At 35.7% G+C, this 12,716-nt stretch overlaps 1 protein-coding gene across 1 annotated transcript; it reads left to right on the plus strand.

Annotated features, from left to right (window-relative positions):
* The first annotated feature begins 2,338 nt into the window (after window positions 1-2,338).
* Window positions 2,339-6,407, plus strand: LOC117918334 (systemin receptor SR160). The gene has a single exon (XM_034834902.1). It carries the CDS (start codon window positions 2,522-2,524, stop codon window positions 6,095-6,097), a length of 3,576 nt encoding a protein of 1,191 aa, XP_034690793.1. The 5' UTR covers window positions 2,339-2,521; the 3' UTR covers window positions 6,098-6,407.
* The last annotated feature ends 6,309 nt before the right edge of the window (window positions 6,408-12,716 follow it).

Below are 12,716 nucleotides of genomic sequence, written 5' to 3' on the forward strand. Positions count from 1 at the left end.
TGTTTCCAAACACTCCTTGTACTTGTAGATAACTGTTACCAAACACTTCTGAAGTTGGTTAAAGGATGACAGCTCTTATCCTAACAAAACATGCGAGCTTTTTCTTCGCTAAATGTCAAGATTACGATCCACTCCCTGACAAAGCCGTGAGAAATGACGGAATTACCCCATAAATTTCAACCCCCGACCGCAGTTAAAAACTGTTTTTCCACGTCATACAAAAAACCACCTGAGCACTTGAACTTACTAAACTACCCCTCAGAGTTTCCCCTGGGTACTGTGTGGGAGGGGTGTTTACGGAATTTCAAGTATCAATGTACTAGATTTACTGCTAGATACAGCAGCACTGTTCTCTACGCTTAAGTACAGTTGCTTTGGTTACTTGCTGTTGGATCCTGACCGTTAAACGAAATGAACGGTCAGGATTGAAGGGCTATGGGGCACTTGGTACAGTACGTTACTGTCAAGCTCTAACGAGTCGTACACTGTATTTATAAGAAATTGTAGGCGAGTTTGCGTCTCGCGGAGCGTCTGTGCACGCACCAATTATTGAGGAGGACAGTGACCTTCTAGTGTCGAATTAGATAGAAGTAGAATTGTTTCTTGATCTGTGGGGCATTCATTACCACTTTGGGAGGTACGTTGGCGCTTGTATTGCACACTCGTTCAGTGTGAGAATGGTGTTGATAGTAAACCGTAAATTATTATTACCCATATATCTATTTATCAAGCTATTAGCGATCTTATATATATATATATTAAAAATAGAATATATAAATCATTCTAAAATATTTTAAAAAATAGTTTTTAAAAATTATTTTATAATTTATATAGAATAAAAATCTATTTAAAAACCTAAAATATTTTTATTTTATTTTTAGTATTTTTGAATATATTTTAAAAATAATTTTAAATCTAATATATTATTTTTAATCATCATAAAAAATCAAGTGAAAATAATAAAAAATAAAAATAAATTATTTGAAAACACTTTGTTATTGTTATTTTGAACATAAAACAGATTATCAAACATGTTTTTTTTTTTTTAATTTTGGAGAACTTTATAAAAAATACTTTCCAAATAAATCTTAATTTTTTCATAATACTTCATATTTGCCTTCAAATCTGCTTACATCTTAGTAAAAGCTATTATCATTAATTACCTTTAAAAATAAAAAAATATATCCAAATAAATATTTACTCATTCATTTGTGATTCCTATAAACCTCTTGACCTTTTATTTAAAAAAACTTAATAACAACTCTTATGCACAAAAATTATATTTTTTTTAAATTTTATTATTAGTGTTTTTAGTAATTGTTTTTAACTTTTTTTAAGTATTAAAAAAATTAAAACACTTCATAAAATGACTATAAAATATATTAGTCTATTTAGTAGTAATTTTATGAAGTGGTAAATTTATTTATTTATTTTAATTAGTTGTTTGAAAAAAATTTTAAAATATTTTAAATATTTTATATATAAACACTTGATAGACAATTCTCCTAAAATATTTTTATTGAAAATATTTAGAAAAGCATTCTAAAAATAGCATAAAATGCATTCAAGAAAATATTTGTAATATTTAAGAACAAAATTTATATAAGAGTTAGTATTACTTTATATTGTTAAAAAAATAGAAAAATAAATGTAATTTGGTTAAAATTATACATTTCTCTCTCTATATATATATTAAAAAACAAATACAGTAATAGTTTTATTTTCCCAAAAAATGATAATTATTGAACAATCTATTTTAAAAAATATTTCTCAATATTTATTTACTTTAAAAAAATGTTAAATATACATATTTTATTTATTTTAATATAGTATGTTAGAAACTATTTCTTATTTAGAACTTCTCACTAAAAAAATCATCTCAAGAAATACTTAAATATAAAAAGAAATTTAACGAAATAAAAAAATACGTAATTGCATGGCTCCAAGGTGGCAGGGGTTTCACGGTCTTTTCTCCAAAAGTAGCTTTGCATGCAAATCTTTATTAATATCATTAGATCATTAGTATTACCATTATTATAAGAGGAGGAGGAGGAGGAGGAGGAGGAGAAAGGTGAATTAATTAAAGAGGAGGAATCTCCCATTAATTGACAGTGATGGATCAATCGTTAATCACACGTACGCCTAAAGCTAGAGAGACAAACTCCTTTTATTATATTTTTATTTTTATTTTTATTTTGAGGGGTGTAAAGTATAAAATAATAACTATTATTATTATTTAAAAAAAAAAGAAAAAAAAAAGAGTTTTTTGGGGGAGGAGGAGGAGGAGGGGAAGGGAGGAGGAGCAGGAGGGTCACATGGCATGTGAGCTACAGCTGTGTCCACTAGATAAATACCCTTCCCACCTTCCCTAATCCGTCTTTTGACTCTCTCTCCCTCTCCCTACACTTTCTCTCTCTAAAACCAGTCCTCACTTCTCTCTGTTTCTGTCTTTCTCTCTCTCCCTAATGGTGTAACCCATGAAACTAAAACCCTAGAAAGCACCGGTTTCAGAGGACCCAAGATGAAAGCTTTTTCTCGCTCTTACTCTCAGACCCACTTGTTTTTCTTGTTTTTGTTCATGAGTTTTTTGTGTGTGGCTTTAGCGGCGGTTTCCAAGGATGCGACGCTGTTGTTGAGCTTCAAGAGGTCGCTGCCCAATCCTGGTGTGCTTCAGAACTGGGAGGAGGGCAAAGACCCATGTAACTTCACTGGAGTTACGTGCAAGGGCGGGCGAGTATCGTCTCTGGATCTCACCAGCGTGGAGTTGAATGCGGAGCTTCGATACGTGGCTACATTCCTCATGGGGATTGACCGGTTGGAGTTTCTCTCTCTGCAATCCACCAACCTCACTGGAGCTGTCTCGTCGGTTTCCGGGTCTCGTTGCGGCGCGTTGCTGAGCTCCCTGGATCTTGCTAACAACACCGTATCTGGGTCGATCTCGGATTTGGGAAATCTGGTGTCGTGCTCTTCTTTGAAGTCTCTGAACCTGTCCAGGAACAATCTGGAGTTTACGGCCGGAAGGCCGGATTCCGGCGGGGTGTTCACCGGTTTGGAGGTGTTGGACCTGTCGAACAACCGTATATCCGGCGAGAATGTGGTGGGGTGGATTTTATCCGGCGGGTGTCGCCAGCTGAAAAGCTTGGCCTTGAAGGGGAACAACGCCAATGGAAGTATACCACTCTCTGGGTGTGGAAATTTGGAGTATTTGGACGTTTCTTTCAATAATTTCTCTGCGTTTCCATCGCTGGGTCGTTGCTCCGCTCTCAACTATCTGGATCTCTCCGCCAATAAATTTTCCGGCGAGATTAAGAACCAGCTCGCGTACTGTCAGCAGCTCAACCACCTCAATCTCTCCAGCAACCACTTCACCGGCGCGATTCCGGCGCTGCCCACTGCTAATTTGGAGTATGTTTATCTCTCCGGCAACGATTTCCAGGGTGGCATACCTCTGCTTCTCGCCGACGCCTGTCCCACTCTCCTCGAGCTCAACCTCTCCTCCAACAACCTCTCCGGTACGGTCCCGAGCAACTTCCAGTCGTGTTCTTCTCTGGTATCCATTGATATATCTAGAAACAACTTCTCCGGCGCTTTGCCGATTGATACTCTGTTGAAATGGACCAATTTGAGGAAGCTCTCTTTGTCTTACAACAATTTTGTCGGTTCTTTGCCGGAATCTCTGTCCAAGTTGATGAATTTGGAGACTTTGGATGTGAGTTCCAACAACTTTTCGGGTTTGATCCCATCCGGACTGTGTGGAGATCCCAGGAACAGCCTGAAGGAGCTTCATCTTCAGAACAATTTGTTCACTGGTCGTATACCAGAGGCTCTGAGCAACTGTTCTCAGCTGGTCTCCCTTGATCTCAGCTTCAATTACCTCACAGGGACGATCCCCTCCAGCCTGGGCTCCTTAACTAAGCTCCAGCATTTGATGCTGTGGTTGAATCAGCTCCATGGACAGATCCCAGAGGAGCTCATGAACCTCAAAACCCTCGAGAATCTGATTCTAGATTTTAACGAATTGACCGGCCCCATCCCTGACGGCCTTAGCAACTGCACCAATTTGAATTGGATCTCCCTTTCAAACAACAGGTTGAGTGGTGAGATTCCCGGGTGGATCGGTAAGCTATCCAATCTTGCCATCCTCAAGCTCGGGAACAATTCATTCTACGGTAGCATTCCGCCGGAGCTTGGGGATTGTCGCAGTTTGATATGGTTGGATCTCAATACCAATCACTTGACTGGCACCATCCCGCCCGCCCTGTTCAAACAGTCTGGTAATATCGCTGTTGGGCTGGTGACAGGGAAGAGCTATGTGTATATTAGGAATGATGGGAGTAAGGAGTGCCATGGAGCTGGGAATTTGCTAGAGTATGGGGGAATCAGAGAGGAGGAGATGGACCGTATTTCGACTAGGAATCCATGCAACTTCACTAGAGTGTACAAGGGTAGGACAAATCCCACATTCAATCATAACGGGTCTTTGATTTTTCTGGACCTTTCGTATAACATGTTGGGAGGTAGCATTCCAAAGGAGCTGGGGACTCCTTATTATCTGTATATTCTGAATTTGGCTCATAACAATCTCTCTGGTGCCATTCCTGTGGAGCTTGGAGGCTTGAAGAATGTTAATATTCTTGATTTCTCCTACAATAGGCTTCAAGGGACAATTCCACAATCTCTGTCTGGCCTTTCCATGCTGAATGACATTGATCTGTCTAACAACAATCTATCTGGGACGATTCCTCAATCAGGTCAATTCTTAACGTTTCCGAATTTGAGCTTCGCTAACAATTCTGGCCTCTGTGGGTTTCCCCTTTCCCCCTGTGGGGGAGGTCCCAACTCGATTTCAAGTACCCAGCATCAGAAATCTCATCGGAGACAAGCATCCCTTGTGGGGAGTGTGGCCATGGGCTTATTGTTCTCCCTGTTTTGCATATTTGGTTTGATCATAGTTGCCATTGAGACGAGAAAAAGGAGGAAAAAGAAGGATTCTACTCTTGACGTTTATATTGATAGTAATTCCCATTCGGGCACTGCAAATGTTAGCTGGAAGCTAACTGGCGCCCGGGAAGCATTGAGCATCAACCTAGCCACATTTGAAAAACCCCTTCGGAAGCTCACCTTTGCTGATCTTCTTGAAGCCACCAATGGCTTCCACAATGACAGCCTTATTGGCTCTGGTGGCTTTGGCGATGTGTACAGGGCTCAGCTGAAAGATGGAAGCATAGTAGCCATCAAGAAGCTGATACATATAAGCGGACAGGGGGACCGGGAATTCACGGCTGAAATGGAAACCATTGGGAAAATCAAGCACCGAAACCTCGTCCCTCTCTTGGGCTACTGCAAGGTGGGGGAGGAACGGCTCTTGGTGTATGAATACATGAGGTTTGGAAGCCTGGAAGACATCCTACATGACCGGAAAAAGGCTGGGATCAAGCTGAATTGGGCAGCTAGGAGGAAGATTGCCATTGGAGCTGCAAGGGGATTAGCCTTCCTCCACCATAACTGCATCCCCCACATCATCCACCGCGACATGAAATCGAGCAACGTCCTGCTTGATGAAAACTTTGAAGCCAGAGTCTCTGACTTTGGAATGGCTAGGCTAATGAGCGCAATGGACACCCATTTGAGTGTCAGCACGCTTGCAGGCACCCCCGGCTATGTCCCTCCCGAGTACTACCAGAGCTTTAGATGTTCTACAAAAGGCGATGTCTACAGTTATGGAGTAGTTCTGCTAGAGCTTCTAACAGGGAAGCAACCAACAGATTCAGCTGATTTTGGGGATAACAACCTTGTGGGGTGGGTGAAGCAGCATGCCAAACTGAGAATAAGCGATGTATTCGATCCTGAGCTCATGAAGGAGGACCCCAACCTGGAGATTGAGCTCTTGCAACACTTAAAGGTAGCGTGTGCCTGTTTGGACGATCGGCCATGGCGGCGGCCCACCATGATTCAAGTCATGGCGATGTTCAAGGAGATCCAAGCAGGGTCTGGGCTGGACTCTGCATCAACCATAGCCACCGAGGATGGAGGCTTCAGTGCAGTGGAAATGGTAGAAATGAGCATAAAAGAAGTCCCGGAATTCAGCAAGCAGTAGCAGGGAAACTTCAGTCAATTTTCTTGGGAATTCTTTGAAACCAAACAAGAAGAGACCAACCAACCCAACAGCAACAACAAAAACAAAAAACTCCAAAGCTGAAAGAAGAAGTGGATGATGATTCATTCAGCTCCAAAAAAAAAAGAGGAAAAAGATTTTCCCTCATCTTTTTCCACTTGAAAATGGTATAAAACTGCCACTGTATCTCTACCCATTAATGTATGTATCATCATGTATCTCTCTGAAATCTTTGTTATTTATACATAAAAGGTTGTTTTAACTTTGTTATCAATCACTGTACATTCATCCACCTCCCTCTTTCTCTCTCTCTATATATTTTTAGTTTCATGGAGTTTGTTATACTTGTGTGAATCCTGGTTTGAATTCTGAGTGTTCTCTGAAAGAGAGAACATGGGATTCACAGCAATCTAATCCTTAAAAGGGTGCTGGCTGGGTGGATCTGTGACCTCAGTGATGGTGACCAAGTGGAGGGTTCTTTTGGCCCTTTCTTCTCCCAATTGCTTTGGTTTTTATTTATTTTCTTTCTTTCCTCCCTCATTTTTTTCTCCATTTTCTTGCTAAACTTGTTAGTAATCATGAAGAAGCTTTCAATGTTTCCTTCTTTTTTCTGAGAAATGAGGAGAGATTCATTTCTTCTCATCTCTGATTTGTTATAGAAATAAAATAAAATAAAATAAAATATTTGGTTGTATTATAGGAAATATTTTTAAAAATAAAATATATTTAAAATTAATTATATATTTAATTATTTTTAAATTAATTAATTAAAAATTTAAAATAAGTAAAATAAATTTAAAATGGCGCTTAAAAGTAATTTAATGACTTAATTTTTTATTTTTTATTTTTTATTTTTTATTTTCCTCCCTTTTAATCTTTCCTTACTACCAAACATAAGTTATATAAATATTTTTAATTTGATAAATATATTATATGATGAGTAATTTTCGATAGTTATTTATTATTTAAGATTTTACAAAAGTTAATTAACACGAGTGGATGCGAATTAAATATTAGATAATTATTTTCAAACTCTAATCAAATCAACTATTGCATGACAACGCTAGCATATTAGTTGGCAACCAAATTAAAATTTAGGGTACTCAATGTACTCAATCATACACCGAAAATCTCTTTGACCCTAATTTAATCATAGACTATATAATTAAAAAGGTTTTAAATCAAGTTGTAACCCATGACATGTGACAAGTCAAGACAAAAATCATATATAATTTCATTGATTATGAGATGATTTTGTGATTATATTAATTTGGGATTGATTTAGCTTGGTTGGCAAGGAAGAAAAGGAGAAGGAAAAAGGGAGAAAAAGAACAACCTCTCTTTTTTTGAATGATCTAAGATTCAAAGTTGAGTGGAGGCAGTTAAGCCAAACAAATGAAGGAGGACAACATGTACAAAGACTGTACGGCTATATTTATGGGAACCTATTTAAGATGGTGTGATCTCAAAAATCAAATCAAAATTTAATATTTATTTATTGTATGAATTTGATGAACTTTTTGGGCACGCCCAGTCATTATTACTCCTTATTTATTTATTTTTAACCAATCTTTATGTTTTTGTTCATGACATGTATGGAAGGCTATGTTTGGTTGGTACAAATGTTGAAGGAAATGCAAAGGAAAACCAAATTGAGAGAAAAAAAATAAAAAATAAATTTAAATTTCATAAATTATTTTGATATTATTTTTTAAATTTTTATTTATTTATTTAACTTTTTTATATAAAGATTAAAATTTTAAAAATTTCTTAATAATTTTAATTATATTTGACTTTTTTTTCTATTTTTCTTAACAAAATTAAATATAAAAAAAAATTCTTAATTTTTTTTCTGATACTTTTTGGAAACTAAACATAATAAAAAAGTTTTTCAAAAATTTATTTTTCTTAAATTCAAAAGAGATATAGATTATTTTAAAAAAAATTTGCTCATTTTGTTTCGTAAACTTTTTTTTCTCATTTTTCTGAAGGTTGTGTTTGTTCCCACAAAATTTGAAGAAAAATGTGAAAAAAAAAAAAGAAAATAAAAAAATTAACATCAATAATTTTTTTAAGGCTATGTTTGGTTCTCGGAAAGTACAAAGGAAAAAAAATGCTAAGAAAAATAATTTTCTCATGTTTGATTGTCCTATAAAAAATATCAAAGAAAATTAAATATAATTAAAACTAATTAAAACTTATGTATTTTTAAATTATTTAATCTTTATATTGATGAGTTAAAATAAATAAAATGAATTTGAAGTAACAAAAAAAATAATTTATCAACTTTTAATCTATTTTTTTATTTTTCTTCACTTTTTTTTTTTTCTTCTACTTTTCCTCGCATTTTCACTCAAATTTTCCGGGAACCAAACATAGCCTAAAAGAAAAAAAAAAAAAAAAATTTATAGCTTTTCGTAACCAACATAGCTTAAGAAATAAATGAAGCTCGTCTGTTTATGCCATCGTCGAAGATGATGGGAACAGTGGAAAGATGAAGCACACAGCTAGCAATTATTTACTATTTATTGGCCAATTATTTAATTATAAATAATTAATTTTGTGGTGCAAAAACTCTGAGTGGCAGCTATCGCTAATACGCGCAGGGTGGGTAACACATGGGCCAATGCTCTCCCTGTTATTGTCTGAGGGGCTACCCTACAACGTCGCCTTCCGTAATACACTGCGGTGCCCTTCTGGTCCCTCCTTAATTGACCTTGAACACTCTAGTTTCCTTAACGAGTCTTCCCTTCAAACCGCCCTCCTTCGTACTCTTTCTCCACCTTATCCTCTTTTATTTATTTTATTTTTTCATACCTCTATTTTATAAATATTTATAAAATAACTTTTCGACCTCATATATTTATATTAACATACGTACAAATTATAATAAATATTAAATAAAACCTATTAAAACAAATAGTCAAATCCCATCTAAGCATATCCGATGGTCCAAAATAATTTTTTTGGTACCTATCCGCATGATCATAGAATTGTAATATATAAAATTTATTAAAATCAACAATCATTTTTTATTTGATAAATTATAACTATAGCTCATTTTTTTAGTAAATTATATTTAATTAACGGCACATGACGAAAATATATATATATTGTAATAATAATATGTAGGAATCAATTTAATTAAGAGAATTTTTTTTATAATTAGATTTAATTAATTTAATAATACATGAAAAACAGGATCTAAAAAATAAATTTATTTTTTCTTACACGTAGGATATTCAATAAAAAATGGGAAAAAAAATCTAGGGATGGATCAATGACAGCTTGCAGTGTGGGTTTTTTTCAAAATCCAGGTTTAATGAATGGGAGATGGTGGTGGTGACTGACAGTGCGTTTTTTTGTTTGTTTTTTTTTTAATTTGGGTGAAATGTTTATCCACGTGTACGGCCAGTGGTTGTCATTGTCGTAAAAAGCAGTCACAGGTGGTTGAGGGAGGTCCTTCCACTGGTGACATGGGCCAGGTCGTACGGGATCGGTGCCCGTTTTGGGGTGCGTGGGGTCCACGCGCCCAAGTTTCCGTCGTGAATGTGGGCGTACTGCGCACCCACGCGTACGTAAGACAGCCCCCATTCCGGATGAGGTCCTGCTTTCTTCACCGGCTGCCACGTCATCCTGGGCCCAACTTTTATGAAAGAAAGAAATAAAAAATCATCGACGTGAGACGCCCGTGGGTCCCACTCACATTCTTGGGAAAGCCAAGCACTCCCCCACTCCCACACCATAAATCAGCTAATTTGATTACTTTCTCAAAACTTTTCACTTTTTGCATTTGTAAATAAAAAAAAAAATTCTTATTATTTAGAATAGTGTAATTACTAAAAATAAAAAATAATAATAATTACATATTCCAATAATATACATTTACCCATAACAATGAGTATTTAAAAAGAAAATAAGATGAATTATGACAACATATGATATCATTTCTCATGTTCAATATCAGTGATCCCTTTTTAAGCTTAAAACTAGTGGTTTCATACTTGGACAATATGCTTATAACTAAAATCCGAATTACCTTAGTATGAACTCTTATAAAAAAAAAGTAATTATTAAAATAAATAATATGATCATAGTATTAAAAAAAATTATAATATGATCAACGATTAAAATAATAAAGTACACATTCATAGTTTCTAATTCAGTCCAAAGTATGGTCACTCCTACCATCAATTGCATGTGTTTTTATTAGACTCCTTTTTTTTTTTTTTCAATCAAAAGATTTTTTTAGAAAACACATTCATATAAAATATTTTAACCTCTTCAAAAGTAAAGAAAAGGACATTCAAATCCTCTTTCGATAAAATTGTACATAATGTCAAAAAAGAAAAGAAAAGAAAAGAGTGCATGTGAGAGCTGACGTGGATTTCTCTACCATCCCAAAGTTGACCATCACTAGAGTTGAAAATAATCTTACAAGCATCATTAAATATTCACATTCATGTGCCATCTATTATTAAATGTGAGTAAATACTTGGTGAAAGACAGAGGAGCATATTTTTCATTAAAATATTACAAAAATCCAACTGTCCATGTGTGGCCTACAACTACAAGTATGTTATTTGGTGGAATTCAATGAACAATGAGTTCACTGGGGAGTAATTAAAAAATTAAGGGCAAAAAGGGAAGACACGTGCCAAGCACAATGGAGGCGCTGCACACGTGTGATCCTGACCGGATAAGGCTCGGGCAGGGGACAATGCACGGGCGGTGTATGGGGGCAAGTGGGGCAGAAGAAATAATTGAAAACTTCCCCTCGGGGCAGCTCAGCATCTGCCCACGTGCGATAGCTCAGAAGTGGACCCATCGCTACACGACAAAAAAACCCACACTTTGTTTTTTTCCGATTATTTTATCGTGTTTCTCACAAGTCACAACTCTGCATCGCACACTATCCAGTTTTTTAAATCACGCGCTCGATTTACGCGCCCTTTTTAATTCTTAATTAATTGGAATTATTGATTTTTTTATTTTTTTTTGTGTATGTGTGTTTAAAATTCCAAAGCAATCACGCTTCGGTTTTTACTAGTCCCTAACCATCACGCGCCCCGCTTTCATAACCGCCTCCGGATTCGATTCGGTGTGCTTATAAACACTGAGTCTCCGGTGTGAGCGGTTCGGTTTGTGCCAGCTGGCTAAGTCTTAGCTTTCACTTAAATGAAATAAAGCTTAAGTTTTGACTCTTTTGAGTACTCGCTTCTAATTAAATCAACAAAAAAATAAAAAACATGCCTCAAATCAATTTTGGGTAGAGGAGGGGGAAAACTTGGGTGTGAGTGGGATATACATTAGACTGTGAAGAAATTATTATGGAAAATGGTAGGGTTTTAGAACTTTAATGGTGGATGGTGGTAGACCTAGAAATCAGGGTTTGGACGTGCGGGTCACGAGGGACCACGTGGTGGCTTTCCGATGAGCAGAGAGTGTATCGAACAAAGCTCTCGTCTACTCGGTCTTCACTTTCTTTTCGAGGATGACCCTTCTTTTTATATTTTTAATAAAATAATTTACACCCCTTTTAAATATTTTATTTTAAAAATTTTTGGAACTATATGAGTAATAATTTATGAAGATTAATTTCGAGATTAGTAGCCCTCACGTGCTATTGTTTTTGTTTAAAAAGCGAGGACAATCCACTTTTGAAACTTTGTCTGCTAACCATGGTTCATCTGGAGGGTAATTTGGTAATAAAAGGTAATGATGGTGGGCTTCATTGGAACACCACGAAATTCAGTTCAATTTATGCAAACATACCCCTCCTTTTTACTGTGTTCCTGAGAAAGCCCAAGTCCCAGTCCAAGCCCAAGCCCAGGATCAGGCCCAAGTCAGGATCGGATTCAAATCAACCCGATCCGAAATCGGGTTCATTTTTGTATGATAATTACATAGCTGTCAATTTTTGTCCCAGACAGAGACATTCTGGAGGTGATCCGTATCTAAAATTATTTGAGGAGGAACAGGAAGGTTCACATGGAAGGCAAGTTGGGGTTCTATTATTACATGGCCTATGAATTTCAAGATACATTGGAAGTAGTAAAACAGTAGTAGCCATGTGAGTCTAGTCTAATATATGCAGCGAATGTAGAAATTCTAAGACCAAGCTAGGCTTAGATATAATGAACGAATGAATGGTTTCAAATGAGGGGAAATTATTTAATTTTAGGTTGCCTAAATACCATCTAGAATTAATTTATTATTACGTGGACATTAGAAAGGAAAGAAAATGCCAATATAAATCCTAAGCTTTAAAAACAATTTCATATCTATTACCTACCTAGATATGTACTGTGTTTTATTAGGCGCCTTTCAATTATTCTTGGAATTTATATACATTTGTATATCTTTTATAAATTTATATGCTTTGTTTGGATTGACTTTTAAAATAAAGATTTTTTTTTTTTTTTGTCTTTTTTCAAACTCAATTTGATGCTTATTTGGGTGATTTTGTAAAAAGCCAAGAAAATGACACTTCTTTTGGCTTGAAGTCTTATTTTTTTGGCCTACATTTGCTAATTATTTTTAACAATTTTCACGTTTGGCAATTTTTTTTATAAAAAGAAGTATTTTCATAATTTATTAT

Source organism: Vitis riparia, chromosome 7, assembly GCF_004353265.1.
Source record: "Vitis riparia cultivar Riparia Gloire de Montpellier isolate 1030 chromosome 7, EGFV_Vit.rip_1.0, whole genome shotgun sequence".
In the NCBI taxonomy this organism is placed as follows: domain Eukaryota; kingdom Viridiplantae; phylum Streptophyta; class Magnoliopsida; order Vitales; family Vitaceae; genus Vitis; species Vitis riparia.

Bases quoted from the DNA above. Each gene is read 5' to 3' on its own strand.
- LOC117918334 (XM_034834902.1), top strand. From the start codon at position 2,522: ATGAAAGCTTTTTCTCGCTCTTACTCTCAGACCCACTTGTTTTTCTTG.